Source organism: Rhinolophus sinicus, chromosome 7 (assembly GCF_057876585.1).
Source record: "Rhinolophus sinicus isolate RSI-liver-muscle chromosome 7, RSI-T2T, whole genome shotgun sequence".
NCBI classification, from domain to species: Eukaryota; Metazoa; Chordata; class Mammalia; order Chiroptera; family Rhinolophidae; genus Rhinolophus; species Rhinolophus sinicus.
Window position 1 is genome coordinate 978,392 of NC_142507.1, and position 24,460 is coordinate 1,002,851.

Here is a 24,460-nt window from a genome sequence, read left to right on the forward strand (position 1 = left end):
TGTGCCTTTGTCAGATTATATGTTCATTGTTATCACCACCGTTGTGATGTATGTAACAGACTGCACTTCCAGTTGTGCAGAATTCCTGTTTTCTCAACTTCTTTGAAAGTGTCCTTGCCTGTCCTCAGGGAATGTCCCTATAGGTTGGTTCTTTAATCACTTCAGACCTGGCACTGATTCCTCAGATAAACGGCAGCATAGCTGGACCAGTGTCACCTATTGACTCTTCAGGAGCTACGGGAAACCACTGGAAATCGATTGCGATATATTTTTCATTGACGATCGCTCTTTTACCCAAGTTCTCAAATCTTTGAACTGTTGTTCTCACCAAAAAGCTAGGAGTCTTAATTGACCAGGTTTCTTTTTTCTGGGTACCTTTATTTGGCCACTGCACTCAAACACAATTTAATGAACTCTCCACCAGTAAATGTTTGTTGTTTTTCCTCTTGATTTACAAATGAGCTGATCAGAAATTTTTTTTATGAGGAAATTCTGCCATTACTAAGTATCCTATAAATTTTTCTAATTTTCCTGACACTTTCTGATGAGTTGAGAATATTGTCATGAATGTTTATGTGACATTAATGTATGTTGTATGTTTTTAGCACAGTTATACGCAATGTCATTAAGTAATAAACACAATCTTTCTCACCTAATTCTGTAACAGAATAACTTGCACACCACTCTGCCTTGGAAGTGTGAAGATGCAGTCCGCTTTCATCTTTCCTCATGGTTTGACGTGACAAGTGTGCACTGGTAGCACACAGGTGCATGTGGCATTCACAGGGATGCCGGTGGTGACTGTGTCCCCATGCGGCCATGCTCTGAGCACAGACAGGGATGTGGCCTGTGCTGCAGGTCCTGGGCTCTCAGCGGAGCGCCGAGGCAGGTGCACGGCAGGTAGCCAGGGAGCATGGCCACATTCTAATAAAACTTCACCTGTGGCCATGGAAATTGGAATTTTGTCTGATTTTTCTGTGTCACTAAATACCTTGTAAAATGTTTTTCAGCTTCTTAATCATGCAGAAACCATTCCTAGCTCGCAGGCCATGCAGAAGCACGCGGCACGCTGTCTTTGGGGCACAGGTTCACAGGCCATTGTTTGCTGACCCTGATCAGCAGGGGCTGTGTCTACAGGCAGCCATGCCAATGACCCTGGTTGGGTTTGTCAGCTGGGGAGGGTGGGGAGCGAGGAGAAGGGTGAGGTGACGTTCAACACCGTCACCTTCATGTGCTGTGTCGCCGCAGGAGTTGTAGATTTATCATTAAATCTTCTGTACAAAATGTCGGGGAGCAGGCCTTGTGGGTAAGAGATGATTCTGCCTGAGATCAGTAGAAGCAAACAGGAACATTTGCCAGATGCTGGGGAAGGAACGATGTGTGAAAGCTTATTTGTGCACAGCGTCCAGCCCAATTTGTATGCACTTTTGTCACCTGATGGGTCTAGATGCTTAAGCTCTGCTACCAAATTACCTCCACTCTACAGGGTTTGGTGATACTCTTCTTGGGGGCCACTCCCTCTAGAATGCAAAGGGCCGTGACCATGAACCTTATTTCCTGCTCCATGACTTGTTCAGCTTTGAAGGTCCAAGTGACATGTGAGGTGATGGAATAAAATGAGAAGGCGAGGTTCTCACCGTCTCAAGAAGCAGTACTTCCCAGTGGAAGGCTATTGAAGTTCCTATACAGATCCTGGGTTTTTGAGCCATGGGGATAGCTACTTGGGGTGGGCGAGTGACTTTTAATCCTCTCTCTGCTGTTGTGTTTCAATTCAGGAACACCAGGTTAGAGCAGTTTTCTCCAATTCCTGCCAGATTCTATCAAAGCGTAGATGCACGTTCCTCCCCTTAGCTGGAGTTGTGAGATTTTATGTCCCCCCCACCCAAGCTCTTCTTGGGAATTTTCTTGAAAAATTAGGATAAATTTTATTAGGGGCGCTACTTGCCAAATGCTATTTTTAACCAAAAATAATAAACTAAAATCTTTAAAGAGGCAATTTCTGCTGCAATCAACCAACAAGAAGACAACTTAGGTACTCAACACAACTTTGGTATAGCTCAAAATAATCTATAATTGGATATCACCGATGAGCCTTAGAATTAAGCAGTTTGCCAATACCCATAAGATTTAGATAGAGTACAGTTTGGGCTAATGGAACTCAATGTCTGATAAAGATTTACAGACATGAATTAGTACATATGAAAACTTTTCATCATCTGAAAACTCAAAAAAGGGAATTCACCAAGATGGCCTTAACCTCCTCCCAGACTGGCTGTACTTTAGTCAGGTTTCTTCCTGAGTGTAGACCCCTGACCTCTCTTTTCTTAGATGCATTGACTTTAGAAAACTTGGAATTGTGAATTCGTTCTCTGACCCTTCAAGGTGTAAGTCTTCTCCCAGTCTCTAGCCATTTTTGCAACCTATAACCAAGGAACGTCTTTCTCAAGGACTTGGGAGCCATTCCTTTGAATTGTAATTACCAAGACAGAGCCCTGTCTCCAGCCTCTGTGGGGGGGGCAGGGGGTTAGGAGCCTAACTTCTCTGAATGCTCAGCAACAAACAGATGCCCAACCCCATCAACAGCCTCCCCTCAGTGTCCTCCGTGACTTTCCAGTAGCTCACCTCAGCTCGAAACACTCCCACCTTTCATTTCAGTCTCTCCCATTGCAATAGTCTTGAATAAAGTCTTCCTTTCCTGTTTAATTTTGTCTGGTGCGGTTTTTAGTTGACAAATATGTTTTTACATTTGTCTTTTTTATAGAGATTATGGAGACTGTTTTTTAGATAAATATGGGCTTATTTGTTTCTTAGTTTGTAATTCAGTACTGAAATTCAACATTTTAATCAATATTCCAAAACACTGGAATTTAAGAAACTCTTCTTTCAACACTAAAACAACGAAAAAGAAAGCCCATGCAGTGTAGGGAAAAACTAATAAAATAGCTTTGAAAGAAAGATTTTATTTTAGAAATATAAAATTTTCCCTCCTTCCTTCCCTCCTTCCTTCCCTCCCTCCCTCCCTTCTTCACTCCCTCCCTTTTGTAGGTCTCTCCTCTCAGGTAATTACTGTAACTCAAAGGATGCAATCTGCTTTCCAATCTGTTTCAATTATCATTTATGAAAGTAAAAAAGAAAATCAGTGAACTTTGGGAAATTTCACACAATTCCTAGCATTTGCACTAAACACAGTTTCTGTTAAATTTAGAATGTCTTGATCACATTTAAGAAAAAATGTGTCTTAACCTGTTTTCATTCTCTACTCAGAGTGAAAGAAGACGAGGGGTGATCTTTACCGTTTGGGAACCAGGGGTCCCCCCGACTGCACAAGAACCTATCCTGCCCTGATTCCGGTTCATCCCTCTTTTCCCTTGGCCTCTCTCCTTCCTTGTTGCTACAGTTTGACCCAGGTCAGTGCCACCCGTGCTGTGCAGGACAGGGCTGTCACTGCTAACAGCCAGCGTGCTGCCTCATCCCGGGACTGGTGGCAGTGACGCTCGCTCACACACGCGAGCAGGTCCCAGTGGGGACAGCACAGTCCTGCACGTACCTGCCCTCACTTCCAGCACTTGCGATTCGGCTGCCTCTGGTGAGGTGACAATTTGCATGTTGAATGAACCTTTGATTTGTGCAGGAGGAGCACATTTTGGGAAACCTCAGGATGGAGTAAAGCGTCTGAATCTGAGTTATGAAAGTGAAAATGTTAATTGTGGGAAACTAGGAGAATTAGATACAGGGTACACGTGTGTTTATTAAACGAGAAGAAATGTGAAAGAGGCGCGTGGCTGGCCTGCCTGTGAAAGCTGCTGTGCCCCTCTCCCTGTGTCTTCATTCAGTGACTCACTGGCAGACTGCAAGCGGCCATGGAGGGAGTTTACCGCGTGGCAGTGAGCAGGTGTCAGGAAGCTGGGCTGTTCTCCCAGGGGAGCTGATTTACCATCACACAGCTCAGTAAGGACCGGATATGGTTCTTGCCCTCAAAGAGCTTAGGACAAGGAGCTGGAAAAGACAAGGAGCCTTTCATATTTTCATCCTGAAAAGATAACCTGGTGCCAGCGTGGGAGCGACTGGGGCTGGAAGCGTCACCCCTTCTAAGTGCTCCTGGGGTTGGTGACTGGTGCTGGAGATGAAGTAGGAAAGTGACTGCAGGGGTGGGGGGTGGACACACAGACTTGTAGGCCATCCATTAGAACCCATGAACTGGTCTTCCCCGGCCACTGGGGAACTGAACTGCGACAGGAAGTGCTCTGCTGCACCAGTGCACTGAGCAAACCCTGTGTAGGACGCTGGACAACCTAGCACCTGCGTTATTTTTAGGTTCCCAGCTGACGGCCACACTTTCAGTGTTTCCTCCTTTTCTGTTTGGATTCCATATTGTTAGGTTGACTTTTGTAAAAGGCAGTTCTCATCGTGTTCTCGTGACCAACAGTGGTGTCATAAAAAATGATACTGTAATAATCAAGTTACAGGACATTGGACTTTGGAAGCTGTGACACAGGAAGTGTGTTGGCTCCGAGCATGTTGTGTTTCCTTGAAGCTGGTCCTGCCAGCATCATGGGGCAGGTCCCAGTGTTGTCCCCTTTGTCGGTTAGAACATAGAGGCACTGAGAGAGTACTTAGACCAAGGTCTCAGAAAATTGGGCGCTGAAGTTAAAAAATTCAGGCCGTTCATCTGTAGTAGTTAGAACCATAAAATCCACTTTTCAAGAAGATGCTCATTTTTGCCTCTTTCAAAGCCCCATGTGTGTGGATCCCAGTATACAATTTGTAAGCCATCTTATACTGTTTTCTCTCTAATAAGATTCCTTTGCCTCATTTGTAAAATGCAATACTCGCCTCAGAACCTTATAAGGATTGAATCTTGTAAGGAATATTCCGTCCTCACTGCTCAACTTACACTGTGCTCTATAAATACTGGTTCTGCTGCTTTTTCCTGCCTTCCCTTTATTATTTTTCCTCTGTTATACCTATCATTACTACATTTCACGTGAAACTGGCTAATTCTGTTATTCTTTATGTTCTTTACCTTGATCCATAGAGTCCATTGTGCGGTTTTGTGATATCTCCTGTTCTCTTTTGCTTTAACTTTCATACATTTCTTGGAATTACACTTTGCGTGTTTTGTATTAACTTCTGATTGCTTACAAGACTCCTGTGCCCTGCATATTATAGCATGGTGCCATTTGTTGGGTAGATTTATAGTATGTCTACTGGAAAGTGGGTGGCATTTTCACTTATTTTCATGGATTTTGAGGATGCATTGGAATTTTAAAGGTTAGAGTTTTAAATCAAAGTCCAGCATTATTATTTTTTAACTTCATTCATTAAAGATGTAGATATAAACAATAGGAGGTCAAATGTGATTTCTGAAATCAACTGACACAAAGTGTTTAAAATTAAGATAAATCCCATAAAGATGAGCAGAAGGTAATCAGGTTAAGAAGATAGATCATTTTACATAAATACAAGTAAGCCATGCTTATCTTCGTGCCAAGACCTAAGAAAGCTTGAAGGCGCCATGGGTAATGAATGGAATATGTCATTGCCGTAGATTTAAAAGACAGAAGGATACCAGGCTGAGTAAATTGCAATGAAATATGCAGATATTCTCTTCCCAGGGTGGAAATTGGGATAATGAGTAGTAACCTCCATTAAATTGAACACATTCAGGTCATGTTCTTAACCAATGTTTATAGTATTCTTTCAACATAGCAGGATATTTGAAAATTAGTCAAAGTGTTTGGATCCATATTATTTGATCACCATATATATTTTATTAAATGTGAAGTGCTGGTATAAAAATACCCCAAACTACAAATAGTGTGACATACAGATAACGGCTGTGTGGCCTCGGTGGAAATATGCTGAGGATACTTGTTCCTGAGCCAGTGGCGCCAACATTTTGTGCATCCACTTTCACTTCCTCCCACGCTGCCTGCACCTCCGCCATGTCCTGGGTTGGTAGCTGCTTCTCACCACTTAAAACTCACTTTCCATATAACTTTTCTTATAAATTAATAACTGATTTTGTTGTGTTTCTTAAATGGAAATATTTCAGCTGTGCATTTGTTTAGCAGATTTACGATGTGTGATTGATTACAAAGAACTGCACATACTAATGTGTACAAGTTGATGAGCTTGGACATACACACGCGCCACGAAACCATCACCACGACCTAGGTAGTCCTGACTGACACCTGCCAGCATTTCCTGAATCTCTTTGGACCTGACTCCTAAGTGTTTCCATACAAAAGAGTTGTGTCTTTTCCATTAGACTGAGGTCACCGTAGCGACAGTCTCTTCCCACTGGTTAGTTCTAAACCACGCAAGTCACACACCTTAACTGCTTAGTTTTAACTCATCTCAACTGTAGTGCGGCTCCCTCCTGCTCGGTGCAACCTGTTGTTTGGTACGATGGTGGTGCTATGTGGAATGAATACGGGCCTTCTGTTGTGAAACACGGAGTTGAATCCTGACTCGACTCTTTTACTTGCTGTGTGACGTTAGGCAAATTCCTCAGCCTCTCTCATACCACTGAAATTTGTAGATTTGTGGTAAGACAGATTTGTATTTTTGGTGTTACTTGAACTCAAAATGGTTTTGCCATCACCCTCCTAACTTCTCTTAATGTGGTATAGAGATGGCCAGTGATAACAGGGCTGTAATATGGCCACTGATGGCCGCTTAGGGTGGTTTCTGGGAGTGGAAGACCGACCCACCCTTCCTGCCTTCAGGTCACTGGATCTCCATTCCTGTTACGATCTCCCCTCCCATTGCCATTGCCGAGGCTCTTGGTGACTCCCTTTATCTGGTCTCCATCATTTCTCTTTGGTCCTTTTGGCTTTTCCTGCTCCCCCCCCCATGTAATTCTCAGTTTGGGGCAGTTATTTGCCCGTGAGTGTTCTGTTCATCCGTCTGTGAGCAGCACCTTTTCCTCCCCTGTGCTTGGTCACCTCAGGTGCCAAATGGTCGCAGGATGCTTCTGCAGCCGGAGACATCGGTTGGTTTCCTCTCCCTTCCCTCTCTTTCTCCCTCCCCTGCCTGTTCCCTAGTGGTTCCCACTGTACGTAAGGACGTCTAAAGTGTGACTTCCTGAAACTGAGATGAACTCTATATGACACGTCATATACACACATGTAATTTGTATGTATGGTTCAGAAATAGCTTTAACTGATTGTACATATTTATACCCTAAGAATAGTTAGTTACCATATAAAATACAGGCTACCCAGTCAAATTGGAATTTCAGATAAACAAGAGGGAATTCTTCAGTGTCTATTCCAAATATTGCATCGGATATATTTACACTAAAAATTACTTGTTTGTCTGAAATTTAAATTGGACTGTGAATCCTGTATTTTTATTTGCTGCATATGGAAGTCTTAACCTAAGTATTTTTTTGCAAGCCTGATAAATGGTTTTTTAATCAAGCAATGTGGAAAATCATTTTGTAATTTTGAAAGTTAAAACTTTCAGTTGTTCACCAGGAGATGTGAACAACATTTACATCAAGAAAATGAAAAATTGCCAAATTTAAGTTGGCAAAATTCTTGTCGTGACAAAAATTGATGTATATTCCCCTTCCCCAATAAAATCTTAATAAATAAATTGATGTATATTATCCTGGTCACCGGAGAACTACCTATTTTCATTTTTATAATAATTGAGTATTATAAGTATTACTTATTATAACTGATCTCTAATTCATTTTATGGGAATTAAAAACACAGGTATTTGTTTACAGATAAGTAAATAGCCACCTTTTATTAAATCAATATACTGAATTAATGTAAAATGCTCGGAAATTTTATTGATTTCTTTGAAAAAATAATAACAGAGGAAAAACCAAATACCCGAAGTTTGCAATGAGAAGCAGATGCGGGAGTGGAAGCAATTGAATGGGGGCTGGGAAACAGAACACGACTGCCCCCCTTTCCGTAAAAGCAGTTCTCAGGGCAGAACCGTTTCACGTGTGCGCCAACATGAGAGCCGTTTTCCCGTCGAAGTTCTCCTTTGAGTTGTAGGTCGTTCGCAAAGTGGGTGGCACGTGTCGCCGGCCCTTCGCAGAGAACGAGCCGCAAACCCTGAGCTCCGTCCCTCCGCGCGCGGCGCGGCGCCCCCTGGTGGCCAAGCCCGGCAGTGTGCCACGCGCGCACAGACACATCCAAAGGCAGAGCTTTTCACCCGGAAGCCTCGCGTGGGTGTGAAAGCTCAGCTCCCTGTTCCGTGAAGCCACGTGCTCCCGGGAGTTGAATTCAGGGCAGTCTTAAAATGCTTTCATTTACCTGGTACAGTCGGGGTATGAATCTTCACTCAGAAAACTTCGGTTGAATTACATGTACATCTGGTCCAGTGTTCTGACTTCCCAGGTACTGCTTAGGACTTTTGAGTTAACATCAAATTATACACTCACAGAGTTTGAGACATTTAGGGCGCTCAGAAATTATCTGATTCAAATTCTTCCTTCACAACAGAATATATGGAGCAAAGAACGGTTGACAGTCAGCTATGAACTGACAGAGGCAGAGCTAAGAATAGTCTCCAGACACCATCTCGGTGCAGTTTCCAGTGCGCGCTGGTGCATCTGCCAAAAGGCCACAGTGCTCACTAGAAGGCAGGGACCTGCTACTCAGTAAGGAAATCTGTCTTTTTGAAGGAAGGTAGTAATCTTATTGTCCACAGAATATATTCATATCCTAACAAGCAAGAAATAAGGTCTTACATTCTTATTAATGTGAAGGTACAGCTAAGTACATATATCAATGCCAAATAAAACTTGGCTCAGTTTTTAAAAATTGAATTTAATAACCCTAAGCCATTATCTTATAATAACAGAGAATCAAGAAATATAACTGTACAATACTCTGAAAATATAGATTTCATTTGCATAGACACATTTTACGTCAATTCTAGTGTGGCATTTTAGTAAGAGGTCGTAAATATTTAAATAATTATGATATAATAATAGGATTTTTTACATTAAAAAAACTTGCGGACATCGTAGAGAGACTTCAAATCCTGGGTAGGTAACAACTCACTAATATCTACCAAGTCCCCAGAAACTTTGAGATTTAATATTTCATGTGATTTACAACAATTTATGGATTATTTTGTTTAACTGTGGGTTCATAAGCAGATTTCAGATATATCTTTCTGCTCCTCGTCAGTATCCTAAATCATGAATTTTCATGTTTTTTTATTTCATTTTTAAATGGAAATGCTTGAATGATTCTGCTCATAGGGTAACATATATTTTAAAAAATAATTTAAAAATTATACAATTTCAGTATGGACATTTTAGGCACAAGTTGATCAAAGTCCCAATGGCCGTGTGCCCTTGGAGCTGAGTATTTTCTTTGTAAAGTAGTGAGACACCCATCACCGCACGTCTGCTTATTAGGAATATTTAGAATGGACTCCCAGTGGGGAGGGCGATGAATGATGCATCCACTCCCTTCCCACTGAACAACGTGTTTCTATAATTTTTGGATTAACTGTTGAGTCCTCACAGTTTCATGACATTTGGTCTCAATCCAGTTTAAATGAAAATTAAAGATTCAGTGAAATGTAAACAATATCCAGCTAACTCCATTCTCTTTCCAAGGTCAAACAAGCATGTGAGTAAATACTCTTTAAAAGGAGAAAGTAAAAGTTATCTTTAGAGTGAGTTAATCTTTAAAGTGCGAATTTCTGAAAAGTACAAGTAATTACAGTGGGTAAATGCAGATGCAGCTTTGGTGAGGATGTAAAGTTCCAAAGGCCTCAGTCATCTCGTGTGCATGTCCTGTCCCAGATCCCTCTAGCGACACTGAAACTGTGTCTCTGGGTCGTCAATTTGCTCGTCTCGTGGGAACTAAGGGTCTAGCATTTTTCTGCCTCCTTTGGTTAGCATGATGGTGATTTTACTAGAAATATCTGCTGATACCCTGATGTTGAAGAAACTCTTGGGTGCAAATAATTCAGATTTTTTTCTAATTCATTTTTAAGAGTTTTATTTGGATGAGTCAGTTTTAATCTTATAGAGGATAGTCATATATTTTACCAAAAAATTAAATTACTGCCTGTAGTGTCAAATTATGATTCACTGACACTGATTTATGCTCTTATATTAAAATTAGACTGCTGCCATTTTGATGATATAAACAAAAATTCTGTAACTCTTAGCTCACTTGAAATGACCAAAGCTATTTTTCAAAGAATTAAGTCCTTATAAATCTGCAGATTGCAGACATTGGTTGCTTTATAATGTACAATGAACGAGTCACTTGCTTTTGACTTTGTGAATGACATAAAAACAAAACTATTCCGAAGCAGACGGAATCGGGTATTCGTAATGGTATTAGTAAAACAATGACAACGTCTAACGTAGATGAACTTCTCGGATCTATAAATGTGCGTGAAGAGTAACTCCCTGTCCGACTGTTACACTGTCAGAACGTCCTACTGTTCAACAGCGAGGCGGACCATGAAAGCTGCAGTGGAAACTCCTTATGTTACCTTCCTTAATAGTAAGAAGCAACGTATGAATGATTCTGCCTTTTCCAGCATTAAGGCAATGGAAGCTAAGTGAGGTTAAATCATTTCAAAATGAGGAAACGCACACGGCGAGCACTAAGTATCCTGGAATGGAGCTTGTCCGGCACCCTTTCGCACCTTCCTACTGCTGCTTTCCCTCTAATTATAACCACACTGATACGGGTTAATTCACGTTTATTTTTGTTCTTACGTGTAGAAAAAGGATTTTCAACTTCAATGTTTAGTTTCTCGTTCTTGTTGGAAATTAGCACTTAAAAGTTTCTCCATAAGTTTAGATTCCAACAATGCCTCTGATTGAATATAAAATGCTCACTTCTATATCACACATTTTTATTGTGATCTTACGGCTTTTATGGACGCCAATCTAATTTCCATTCTGTTTTCCATTTCCTTTTCTTTGCTGGTGAACTGATAAAAAGTGCCTTTAATATACGATGTAACTGCTTGAAAGGGACTAAGTATGTTTCCATAACAATGTTGAAGACGGCCTTGCTGTGGCCCCTTTTGTTTCTAAGAAATGAGAACGGTTATGTTTCCAGTAACCAGTTAAAGCCAGAGCACTTGTTACTCTCCGATACAACCTGCTAGGAATGTTCTCCTCCTGTTTCACTCTGAACATTTTAAACCACTTTCTTTGCCTTTTTTAACCTCCTTTGTTAGCCAGAGTCCTGACGCGTGTGAGCAGCTTGCTGGCTGTGTGGACAGTGTGCAGTACTCACAAACTATCACAGCCCCTTATGTTCTTTAGTAGTTAAAATGTACAGAACACTTCCAACGTAATATCCCATTTCATCTTCACAACTACCCAGAGAGTATGCAGTCCCATTTCATGGATGAAGAAAATGAGGGTTAGAAATAAGGCGCTTGTCCTAAAGCTGTACAGCGTCTAAAGGAACTCTCATTCCTCCATTTTAGCAGCCACCGTGTCCTTTCTCTTCAGACCTGTCCCCACACGCTGCACCAGGACAAGTCTGATGGGCCCCACGGGACTCCCCAGTTTTAGTCTGCCGTAGTTGCTTGTATGAGGCGGGTAAGACAACAGTGAACTAGCTCCTCAACTGGGTCCTGTGTTCACGGTGTTCTTCTTGCATGTCTCACATAGGTTAGAAGGCATCTTTCCTATACGTCAAAAATCAGTCAGCTGCAAATCAGAATACTTTTTTTAACCAAATATATGACTTATTTAGCCTTCCTGATACTCAGTAGCCTCTTTTGAATAATGAGGAATTTGAGGAATAGAACTGTAAACATTTCCTGCCCACTTATCAATGCCATGTCTTTGTTGAAACTGATAGTTAAGATAGTGAAGGGGGTCTGAGTGGACTGGCATGAGGAATAATTGGAGACGGGAAGAATGATGTGGGCAGAGCACGTGCAGCTGACAGGAAACGACAGGAGCATGAATTCCTGAGGGACAGTGGCGTCCGGTGCAGGGGAGGGAATGGATTGGAGGACACGCCGCCCCTGGTGACTGCCTCTGCCCAGGGCACGCGCTCATGTGGGAGTCAAAGGTGTGACCAGATGGGAAAGTGTCCAGGGAGAATTGGGGGCACTAAGGGCTACACCAGCGAAGCAAAGGAATAAACTCGGCTAGGGACGTGTTGTGTTAGGTGACAGTGGTGACATGAATTCTCGCCCATGGGATTGAGCCGAAGACTGGAGATCTGAAACTCACCAGAGTGGAAGTCAGATAAAACTGCGCTGAGAGGAATCTCTCCGCGGGCGACAGCGCGAGGGCCAGAGTTAGAGTCGGAGTCTGTGACTCCTGGCGCGTTCTGGCGCACGGACGTCCCTGGGGGGAAGATGACTAGTGCTGGAGGGAAGGTCTAAGGGGGCAGACACAGCTGTGGGCACAGACTGGGCTCCCCAGCCGAAGGCGTGAGGGCTGCGTACCCACTGCTGCTTCTCTCATGGGGGTTCCAGGCGCCTCGGCCTCCAAACTGCAGGCACTCCACGAGGAAGACGCAGGAGGCCTGGGGGCCACGTCCACCCGCTTCTTGTACTGAATCTTGTCTCAGCTCTGTTTCTGTTGATGGTAAATCTAGGAGAAAACAGCCGTCAAGTCCGGGACTTGGGTCTGGTCCTCCTTAGACCCTAAGCCACTGGCATGTCTGTCTCAGCTCACATCACATCGATCTGTTTGCATCCTCAGTTGCTGGGTGTTTCACTGTCGTTAATGGATGTTCAATGGAGGGATGCATGGGCAAATAAATCAAATATTGGGGAAACATTCATAGATATGGAGGTGAAGAACACATGTCAGTGCAGGAACCCAGACTTGCAGTGTCTTCATGGCAGTGATGGTGGCCAGCGCCTTCTCAGTCCTGCCCTGTGTGTGTGTGTGTGTGTGTGTGTGTGTGTGTGTGTGTGTGTGTGTGAGTGAGTCCCAGGGGCCCTGTGTGGCCAGAGTCAGCATTTCTGAGAAGCTCTGCACCTTACGGATCCACCTGGGAGCACGGCTCAAATAACAGGATACTAGACGACCATTCCAGCCATGAGTGCCCCTGCTAGTAACACAGGCCTGAGGGGGTGCCCGTCGCTGAGCGCTAATTCAGTGTTCTTGGAATTTAAAACAAAAACAAAAAAACACGGCAGGTTCAATGGATGCAAGTAGGCAGGAAAGCACACAAGTTGATACGATAGGGGAATGAACAAATTATGTAACATTCCAAGCTCTAGAACTCATCTGCAAGGCTCCGGTTGATGAAGAAACCTGGTGCAGCGATGGTTGTAGTATAGACTTACCCCGGATGTTATTTCCGGCCGTCGCCGTCCTCCCCCAGCCCAGCATGCGGCTCCCCTGCTCCCTTCTAATGGCTGTCATTTGCCTCTTGACAGCTGTGCACACCGCTCACCTCCTCACACCCCTTCTCTCCTTTGTGACATTTGGTTGAACTGCTGTTAACAGCGACAGTGACTCCTTTCCTTTGGCTTCGTTCATTCTCCATTCATCTCTTTTGCCTCTCTATTCAGCATTCGCATGTAATTCTGAGATGTTCCTTAGGTTTGTGAGACTGTTAGGAGAAAGAAACTCCCTGACAGAAGCGCACGCAGCAGGGCTGAGTCGTGAGGGGAGAGCCCCGCACCCCTGCAACGGGCAGGGTGGTGGCACTCTGCATGTTCACTCTGTGTGTCCAGGGCCCCAAGGCCTCGTCCAGGGCTACCCGCTAAGGAGCGAACGCTGAGCTCGGCGGGTCGGGACTTCTTCACAATTCTTGTAACAAGTGAGAGACGGGGTAACAACTCACCTGACAAAGAAAGTGGTCACCTTTCCTCAGGTACAGCGAAGTCCATATGGGGAGCAGCTGCCTCAGGCTTATTGGACTAGCGCAGACATACGGTCTATGAAGACACTAGTTATTAAATGCTCGCTGGGACATAGGAAGTAAGACATGAGAACTTCTGGAAGGTGACTGTCCAGAGTTGCAAGCATGCAGCAAACATAGTGAAGATTCAGTGGCCTCCTCCAAAGAGTTCCTTTAGGGTAAAGTGTGAAGCCTGCAGTGGCCCATGGCACTCTGCTCGGGTCTCTTACCATCTCGGACCTTGACCTTGGCACACACCTTAGCCTCCAGCCCTGGCAGGCCTTTGGTGATTGTCCAGATGCGTCCACCACACACAGGCCTGGGAGAGCCTTCCCTGAGCCACCTGGCAGGTTTCTGCTTTTCCTTCCAGATACACACTGAGAACCACTGCTTTGTGACGCTCTCTCCAAGGGCCCAGGGAAATCTGCTGCTTCTTCCACCCTCCTCGATAGCATTTGCATATGGAATTACCTGAGTCCTTACAAAACTGCTGTAGTTATCAATAGATGTCTGCCCAATATTTTATTTCTGTTTCTAGAACCTTGAACACTCATTCATGCACCCATTGCTCATTGAATGCCCACTAAATAATTTAATAAATGTTTGTAAAAATGCTCGTCACTAATCACGAACTTGAGATCATCTTCTGAATTTAGTATTCCTTCCTTTCATTTCCCTTCGGAGGTGGGGGTGGGGGTTCCTTGCAAGCTGAGGTTTCCAAGTGCAGGCCCTGCCTTGTTTGAAGCGTTGTCTCTGCAGCCAGTCCCCCCCCACACCCGTGGGCCCATCCTGCGTGTGCATAACTGAGGGTAATCTCCCCCTGCTCCTGTTTCTGTAGGACAGGCTTTAGCCTCTTGCTTGCCTATTTGATCCGATGTTAACTCAGTGTTCATTGCAAGCCCCTCGCCATATCCTGTCCTTCACAGACACTGTTCAAGCAGCTCACAGCTCTCCATTCTGAGCTCAGGACTGAGGTATTTTCTTTGAGAAATTCCTCCTTGCTGATAGCCCAGCAGCGTTCAACTTGCATGCCACTCCAGATAAAGTCTTCGAATATTCTGGTGCATTTTGCAAGGACTGCAGCATTTAGAACTATTTCCTCATGTACATCTCCAGTGAATTTGTTTTACCTCCCCTCTGGTCAGTGCTATCTCAAGAGTTAGGAAAAGAGTGCAAACTTTTTTCCTGTGTCTCTTCTCTCTCTAACTTTGTACTGGCTAGATACAATGTATACACTTTTTCCTGTATCTCTACCCTCTTTAACTTTGCACTTGCCTAGATACAATGTATACACTTTTTCCTGTATCTCTATGCTCTTTAACTTTGCACTTGCCTAGATACAGTGTATACACTTTTTCCTGTATCTCTACGCTCTTTAACTTTGCACTTGCCTAGATACAGTGTATACACTTTTTTGTGTATCTCTATGCTCTTTAACTTTGCACTTGCCTAGATACAGGATACACCCTTTGCTAGATTCTTATCATTGATGAATGTCCCCACTAACTTCTAGAATGGCCTTGCTTTTGTGTTGCCTTCTAATTGTTTCTTTTATGTAAGTTACCTTAACCCATGAGTTACAAACAAGGTAAACACGGAAATGAATTTCTATATGGAAAGTCACTGGACTGTAGTGGGAAATGTGCTGAATCTGAAGTCAGAACACTCGGGTTTGAATTCTGCCCCTCGAGTGGTTTGCTGGGCAGTTACATTTCATGCGCATCGTTCCCTCCATCTGTAAAACGAGAAGAAAACAGGGACGTGTGAGACTTAAATGAGATACTGTGTGTGAAAATATTCCGTGACTTAATATACTACATGATACAAAAAGTATTTCTCGTGTCTTCCAAATTCTTTTGTGGACAGGACATGCTGTGCATAGAGCAGAATATCAGGAAAGCCTCGGGAGAGTCTTGGGTCAAATTGGGTGGGTCGTTATTTCCTGCAAAGTCCCATTCCTCAGCTTTTTTGTGGTTCCCCTTAGGATGCAAATTGTTATATATAGTCTGATGCAATTTCTGGCCAAGTATTTTGCAACATTTTCTATGGGCTTGCCAAGCATGACCTCTTGCAGTCCTAAATGTCCCTTTACCAACTCTCAGGTAGCCTGTGCCTGGTCAGTTCTCTCTTCCGCCTCACTGAGGTCGCTGTCCTACCTGGAGCCGCCTTTATTCCCGGCAGCGCTGCCCTTCTTTCCTGTGGGCCCCTCTTCCCCTCTGCTGGCTGCCTGGGAGAAGCACACTCACTGGCCGGGCCCCAAACACATGCCTCCCTCCCTTCCCCGCCTCCTTCAGCCAAACCATCACCTGCCCAGGGCTGCTGCCGCGTCTGTCCGCGGCCTCACACCGCAGCGGCTCCAGTCCCATCGGCAGCCTCCTGTCCGCCAGCCCCCCGCTGAGGTCTGCTCCGCGTTGCTCAGGTGGCTCCCTCCTCCCTTCCAGCGGGTCCCTGCGCGCCCACTCGCTCCGACGTGGTGTGTGTGGACACCTAGGACCACCCTTGCTGGGTCCCAATGTTCATGTGTGTCCACCCGACAGAACACCTTTGGAAACTGAGCATTTTCTTCCTGCTTCTGTTTGACTAGAACCCCGCCCCCAACCCTGGGCCCACTCCCGGCGCCTGGAGGGCGTGGTGATGATGGAGGGTCTCCGGGAGACCACAGGCCACAGGCTGGGTCGGTGGACCCCAACAGTTGGGATGGTCGCACTTCCATCTCCGGCTTCTCAAACTTGGTCATCCGGGCAACCAACCTGCGCTTCCCTGAGGCTCAGCGCCCCCCCCTCCGGGCAGCTGGATGGACAACGTGGTCGTGCCCAGGACCAGGCGGGCCGCTCCCCAGCGCGTCCGGGGTCCCCAGCAGGGCTGGCGCCTGTGCTTCTAGGGCTTCGGCTGGGTGGGCAAGATGACAGGGCCTGCCCGCCGCCGGGGATGGGGGTGGGTGTCTGTTCAGGACCTGGTCCCCAGCCGCGGCCCTTGCTGCCGGCTGGCTGCCTCCAGGGCGCGGCGCAGTAGAGGCCCCTCTCCCAGCCATCTCCCGAGCAGCACGCGCGCCTGGCTGTGAGCGCTGGTGTGCAGACGTGTGTGCGCTCCTGTGAGATGTGTGTATGGTGTGCGCGCGCGGTTGTGTATGTGCTCGTGTGCAGATGTGTGTTTTGTTGTGCGCGCGTGCGCGCCGAGACCAGGAGCCAGCGGACCCGGAGGAAGACAGGAGGCGGAGTTATGTAGATTACGGATGAACGTTCTGGAGGGAGCGGGAGAGGAGGGACCGAGAGGCTGAGGCTGGAGCTGGGAGCAGTGGCCCTTCCGCAGGAGCTGGAGCGGGAGGCGGCGGCGAGCAGGGCGCACGCGGAGCAGGACGCGCGGGCGGGACGCTGCGCGGGGCCGGGCCGGGACTCGGAGACGATGGTGACCGTGGGCCGCCGCTGACCTGCTGCGCTGCTCCGGGCTGCCGAGCGCAGGCCTGCTCCCGCCGCGGTGAACCTGCGGGCTCCTTCCCACCAGGAGTTTTGGAAAGGAAACGGGGAGGGAGGGAGGGAGGGAGGCGGAGAGGGAGGCGCCGGAGCTGGTGCGTGCGCTGGGGCACAGTCCGCTATGACCGTGCTCGCCCTCGGCTCTGGAAGACGGCTGGCTTCCGTGCAGCACTCGGGGGCGGCTTTCCTGCAGACCTTGCTGTGGATTTTATGTGCTGCCGTCTGCGGAGCGGAGCAGTGCTTCAATGTGGAGGTGAGAGAACCAGGCTTTCTCCCCCTGCCCGGCCCGGGCTGCTGCTGAAGCGCTTCGGTCGCCCCCGGGTCTGGGCTGCTCAGAGCGCGGTTTGAGCGGTGCCTCCTCCAGCCCAGACCCGAGCTGAGCTCCCGGGTCTCGGGGACGGATGCGCACAGACCGAGTCCGTTATCCCCGAGGCACAAAGCACGATGCTGTGCGCTCGGCCGCGGCGGCGCCGTCCCCACTCCCAGCGGGAGAGGCCGACGTGTGGCTCGGGTGGCCGCGCGGGGTGCGGGGCGCGGGGCGCGGGGCTCAGTGCGTGGCATCGGGGCGGCTCAGGCATTGTTCCGGGGCCCTACTCCCCGTGCTCCGTGTCAGACAAAGGAGGTTAAAATCAGAGTCAGGGCCGGTGTGTGTGTGTGTGTGTGTGTGTGTGTGTGTGTGTGTGTGTGTGGTTGGGGGGGAACTGCTGCGTTTATTGATGTTGCTTTGTGATGAAACACTTGACTAGACTGACTCTTTTTCTCATTTAGGTCTGAATTAATACACTGTAACTGAAGCTGGTACACAGAGGGCTTGAAAACCGTCTCTTTCTAAGTGTCTTCTTCTCCCCTCCCCCGCCCCTAGAAACCTCAACGTGACTAAATGCAATAGTTCTGAGGTGTGTTTTTAATTTGATTTCACACTCCTGGGCAAAACGGACAGGTTTTAGATTGCCGTTGGCTTTTCTCTGGGGACAGACACAAAGCCAAAGGGAACTTAAGGGTAAGGACCGGTCACACCTCCGCTGAGGTGCTCTTCCGTGTCTGCTGGGCGTGGAAGCCCTGATGGGCTGCGAGTCCCGAGCTGAGCCGCGGCCACCTGGGCTGTGACACCCGCTTGCCACGCACAAGGTGCAGTCCCAGCGCAGCCAGGGGCTTGTGAAATACACTCCTTTTCACTGGCCTTCTGTCTTCTGACATCTCAGAAGAATTAGGATTTAGTCTCTGAAGAATCGTGTGATTTTTACCTTGTGTTGTAATCCTTCAGAGCTTCCTGTCATCTTGGGGGAGAGGAGTGTGTTTGCACAACAGCAGGACCTGTTGCACAGTATTTGAGCACGTAACAGATTAACAGTGTGCGTAAGTGCCACATGTGAGGGCATGTTCTGGAATCACTGTTTATAGAAACCATTCTTAAGACCCCATGTAACAAGTGATGGTTGGTAGAGAAACACAGTATTTGAAAAAGTAACAACCAACATCAAAGGAGTTATCGGACTTCACAGATGTGAAGTATGCTTCCATTATGCAAAAACCCCAACTTGGAACCCAAAACTCTTTAACCCTTTGAAAAACATAACTTAGCTTTTCTGGATAAAAAGAGATGCAAAGGGGCTGAAAGTGCAGGCTGTTCTTCATGGCACATTCTAACTTTTGGAATTCCATGGCACAGCTGGATGTGTGTACCTACCATGGAAATCAAGAGCTAGTGTGATGGTGAAATGCTGAGGTTTTCAGTTCGTGGCTGGGGGACAGAGTGGCAGGCTGACTTATAAGGTGCCCAGCAGAAGACCTTGGCTTCAGTGGTGACGGTGGTGCTGAGGTGGGAGCTGGCCCCCTGAGCCAGGCTTTCTCTCCTCACAGAGAAGAGGGCGGGCCCTGCTTTGGAAACTCTTAGATTTGCTTTCAGACATCATTGGAGTAGTGTCAGTGTTCTGATGAGGATTAACTTTCTTTTTGAGGCTAAACACAAATTTAATTGCAGTCCTTCATGGCTTGAATTCCTCAGTCACTTCAAGCAGATATTATTATGCAAAAAAAGTTATGACTTTACTAAAAAAAGGTTTCATTTTGAATTTCCATTATATCTGCTCTTTGTTCAAGATCTATGTGAAAAAGGGTTTGTGGGGAAGAAAAAGAACCACTTTCCCGTTTTCAGAGCATGTTTAGTATACAGTGCAAAGATTTGATTATGAAGGATAAGAGTCATGTGACGTGTGAGACCTTGAAAAGCTGATCTGTCACACAGGCGTCCCTATATTTCCTACTTTGTGTTTTTGCCGAGTAGCTTTTTTAAAGCGCTTGAGCATATCCTTGCTTCGCTTTATGTCCTTTATGTAACGATAACGCCCGTCTTCTGCTATAGTTGTCAGTGCAGCTGTGGGTTAACGCAACATTCTGTAAAGAGCGTGGAATGCCAGGCTGCCCTCTGCCATGAACTTCTGCCCAGTTCACCGTGTTAGAGCTTAGTGACGGGAAGAAGAGGCCATCACATCGCCTTCAGAAAAGGCACTTGCATTGTGTTTCTCGTGCTTGCTTGCAGAAGCTACCCCAGCATGCTTCATGGGATTGATTCTCAAGGACGGTCTTAAAATAAACGGCAGTGGTCTCGGTCATGCATGAAGCTCGTGTGACCAGCGCGTCTCTCCGGCAGGCACACCTGCTGTCATAGTTGGGAGGGAGCGCTGACATGCTTGTTTTGTGACAACTGGGGTTACAATGCTCTCGTCCTCACTGAACTTCACAATGGTGGGACCTCACTTCCATCCCTATCTTCGGGGTTTAAAAACGCCTGTGTTTTTTCTCCTGGACGTGGTGGGACTGGGTGGGGGGGGGGGTATTCGTGTTAACTCTTTCCTGTCTGATTGTTACGAGTATAATAAACATTTGGAGTTTTCAAGGATCAGAGCAGGAGGTATTTTGTAATATGCTGATGAAAGTCTGTCACAGAGAGAGGAAGGGAGAGAGTGCATTGTGTTTGTGTTGGTTTTTAGGGAGCCTAAGGCAGTGTGTCCTATAGCTGCGGAAGGGTCGGGTGCTGCGGGAGGGCTGGGAGGCCGTCCGTTTGCTCCTGTCCCTGTGTGTTTCAGGCAGAACCCCTGGAAGGCCCTATTTTCAGTCTGCCTTGGCTTCAAGATGTGTGTGTGTGTGTCGTCGGATCCATTTTGGGGAGCGGGCCTTGCTCTGTAAGCGTTAGCGCCATGCAAAGGCCACACGTGCTGGCAGGCGCTGGCGTCCGCTGCTGCCCTCCTGCCGCCCAGCCTGGAGCTGCCCAGGCTCCGGGGAGGGACCCTGGTCGCAGATGGGCACCACTGCCTGTCCGAGCCCTAAAACCACCTGTCTCTAAAGTAGTGATCTTGTCCTAGTGGGGATCTCATGATCCTGGGGCTTTAGTTTTAAATTCATTTATTTTTTCTATACTGCAAGCATTTTTTTGTGTTGAAATTTGAGATAGACTCATTCATGACAGTGATAACTTTCATCCTCAACGTTGGTAGTTTGTCAAGTGTTAAATCTGTGAAGAACGTTTTTTATTGTGTTCAAAACAACAGCAGACATTTCTAGTGAGGAAAATTATTTAAAGCCAATTTAGCGGTGAAATAAATGCTGGTAATTCTCTGAGTGCTGCACATGTCGGAGTATAAGAAGATGATTGCTTGTCTGGTGACAAAAATCTCGATAAGAAAAAATTGATTTTGTTGTTTCTAATTAAAGAAAGAAGAGGGATTCTGGATTTCAAAAGAATGTTTTATGATAAATACCGTGACTCTTGAGTGTCACCATTTCCTACCCTTTTCTTGCAGTTTGTTCCTTTAGCTGATTTAGTATTTATTTACTTTTGTCAAGTTCCTCTCGATCAGCCTGAAAGGTCAGTGTCTGCTTGGGGTCCCTCTGCGCTGCATGTAAACTTGGCAGTAATCGCTGGGGAGGCATTCCGGAGATAAAAATTTGTATTCTACAGATTTTAAAATGTCATGTGTTGGGGCCACTCTTTTCCTATCTCTTGTGTTCTACGTGTGTCAGTAATCAACGAGCATCGTTTCATTTGCTCCGGGAGGGGGTGCTGGGCTCCTTGAGTAAGGGGCTCTTCTGACTACACCCCATCATGTCCTACGGTAGCAGTTTCACCTATCACTGGCGGGCTGTCTGCCTGATTCAGAATGGCCTGTGTCTGCTGGCAGACCCCCGGTTTTTCGGGGCATCCCACATATGCTGTTTACTTCCTCATGAGGGCCCAGGGCAACGACCAGGAGACCAGGGGACTCTGTGGTCCTCAGGCCTCCCTCCGGCTTCTGCTGTGTCCCACCTGACCTGGGCAGCTGTTCAGAGCTGTGTGGCTAGGATGCCCAGATCAGGGATATTGGTGAGACCTCACCTGTGAGCGCGTGTCAGGGCGTAGGTGTCTTACTGCCCCCACCTGAGTGCACAGGAAGCCCCCGCCAAGCCCAGCCAGGCCCTTACAGCTGGGCTCTCTCTTCCGATCTCTTCTCCCCATCACATAAGGATGGAGTTGGGCTAAACGGCCCCCTCCTTTTTTTTTTTTTTTTTATTGTGGAGCAGTGCAGGGATTGAGAGCACATATTCCGGCACCAGATTGCCTGGATGCTAATCCTAGTCCTTCTACTTGCAAGTGAATTATTCAGTCAGTGTTGGACAAATTAATTCATCTCTGTGAGCCTCAGTGTACACATCTGTAAAATGGGGATGCCAACAGTGCCTTCCTCATAGGGTTGTTTTGATAAATAAATATATGTATGTATGTATGTATGTATGTATGTATGTATGTATATAGCATCATATTAGACAAATACATAGATAGGAACGTGCCTTCACATGGTTAAACACTCAGTGCTCTTTAGATGACATTATCATTAGTAAAACAATAAATGCTAATTCAAAGGTAACTGGCAGTACAGCATCTAATTCCATAAAGTCGGTTAGGTTAGGACATACCAGCTGGTCTTGGAAGATTTTATTTTAATGCCTTTTTTAGTTTTCAAAGGTGTAACATACTGAAAGCCAACCAAGCTGCCCTGAGCACATTTTCTTCCTGGGGGTCTCTCTTAGACAGTGAGCTCAGCAGCGTGAGTTTCTCATTGTGTCTGGTCATCTCAGTGTAGTTCAGCTCACACCTTCTTTGACGAGACTGGCTTTGCTGAAATCTTTCATCTTTCCTAGTGCGTGGAAGGTAAGGAGGCCGTTGTGAGTCCGTGGCCTGTTTATTGTCATTGGCTCAAGGCCCACGCGCCTCCCCTCCACGGTGGGCACAGGAGTCCGTAGGGAGCTCAGGCCAGCTCTGTATGGGACCCCGAATCCAGACCATGAAAGCAGTTTTGTCCATTTGTTTTGTGTTCTTAAATTGATAGAGGAAGGAGGAGGGTGGGCAGGGAAGGGTACTAGAGTGTGGATTGCAATGACAACGGATTCTTGTTGTTCAAACTTCTTGTCCATGCAGCTAGCAGCACATTGTAATGGAACCTGGGACACACGTCCGGGGGTGGGTTTTAATTTTGGTTCCTGTACTAATAAGCTTTGATCCTGGACAACTCATTTCTTTACTGCTTTCATCTGCAAAAATGAGACTTGAACTAAGCTGTCACCATAGCCTTTTCCAAATTTGAAATTCTATTCTATTTAGCCTCCAAGCTTTCTATAGCCAAAGGGGGAGGTGTACCTATTTACCCTGCAAATTTGGGGGCAACTAGATCACAGAGGTAGCGTGCTCAGACCCCCCCCACCCCGAAATGTGTGTCATGAAGGAATACAGAATGCACAGCTTCCAGCTAATGTTTGCTGTCATCTGTGATGACACGGGGTAGTCCATCTTGGAAATAATCCTAGCCTTCTGCTGAGTCGTAAAAACACTGACAGCAAATTATATGTGATTTTAAAATCAATTTTTGGCCAGGGTAGCGAACTTTAAAAATTTAATGTTGAAAACATGGCTTACTGTTATTTTGAAAAATATATATCATCTACTAGTGGTACTTCAATTATAAAAATGCAATTTGGAATAAGATCAAAATCTGATTTCTTTTTTTTTTTTGGGGGTGGGGGAAGGTCTCAATTCAAATCCATCTACCTATAAAAATATAGACATATTTTGCAGGGAAATGAAGTCCTTATACTGTGTGTCCCTTTTGCCCCTTGTGAAAAATAACTTTGGCACGTGGCTCTTTGAGGGTTATTTCTGTTCTTCACAGCACATTTGATTTCAAATGTGAAAAATCAGATTGCATCTGTTTTATAAAATGTGCAGCTGATGTGAACAGCAGAAATACCCCCTGCTAAAAGGATGAAATCCTAAGTAACAGTATTTGTGGTGCTTAAGTTTTCTTTTGCCTGCCTTTGCTTTTTCTTGGGAAAGTTACTTATAGATTTTGAGGTTTTTTGTGAAACCATGCTTGGTTGTCGCTTCCTGTCGTTTACACTCTGAATGGATGCTCTTTGTCTCCATATTTCACCACGGTCCTCTGGCACGGGCTCCCTCGGGTTTGGACCAGTGGGCTGTCTTAAGGAGCCACGCAGACGAGGCTCCAGGCTGGGAGGGAGCCAGAGGAAGTCCTCGTGTCCTGCCCTGTGGCTCAGTGACCTGAGGTGCAATATATGAAAGGAGGCTAGGGGGAGCTGTTGAGCTGCTTAGGGACTCCCCGGAGGGGAAGGTCGAACGGTTTACCATCAAGGACACTGGGGCAGGCAGTCCTGGACGATCGGAGTTTAAGGAAATCAGTGACCGCAGGGTTTGTGGTTGGAGACGTGAGCCACTTGGTACCAGTGATTACGTATTGGATGAGCTGGGGATGAACTTAGCCCTTTGCGGGGAGCGTGGGAGTCCCTGGCAGGGCAGGATGACAAGGACAGTCAGGACCCTGTGCAGTCCTCTGCCTGTAGGTGTGAAATAGGTCAGAGCTGTGATGCAGGCGCTGGCGATGTCTGTGTTCTCCTCTCAGCTGAGACGACTGGTGGGTAACTGGGCCGACAGGAAAGCGGGTAACTAATTCCATCATGCCTTTTACAGTGTGTGTAGCAGAAATCCAGTTTTCAAAGCTCGTGACACTGAAGTTATTTTATTTGTAAGGTTTACCATAGGACCTTATTGAATAAATATTTTTCAATGAAAGCAGATTTGAACATATGGGTCTCACCCATTTCTCT

General features: G+C 46.2%; 1 protein-coding gene across 1 annotated transcript in view; it reads left to right on the top strand.

The window, feature by feature from the left end:
- Nucleotides 1-17,416: 17,416 nt before the first annotated feature.
- Nucleotides 17,417-24,460, top strand: part of MMP16 (matrix metallopeptidase 16) — a 120,022-nt gene continuing 112,978 nt past the window's right edge. Inside the window, exon 1 of the mRNA XM_019726249.3 lies at nt 17,417-17,561. Coding sequence (XP_019581808.2) covers nt 17,430-17,561 — 132 coding nt within the window. The 5' untranslated portion in view covers nt 17,417-17,429. The remainder of the gene's footprint in view (nt 17,562-24,460) is intronic.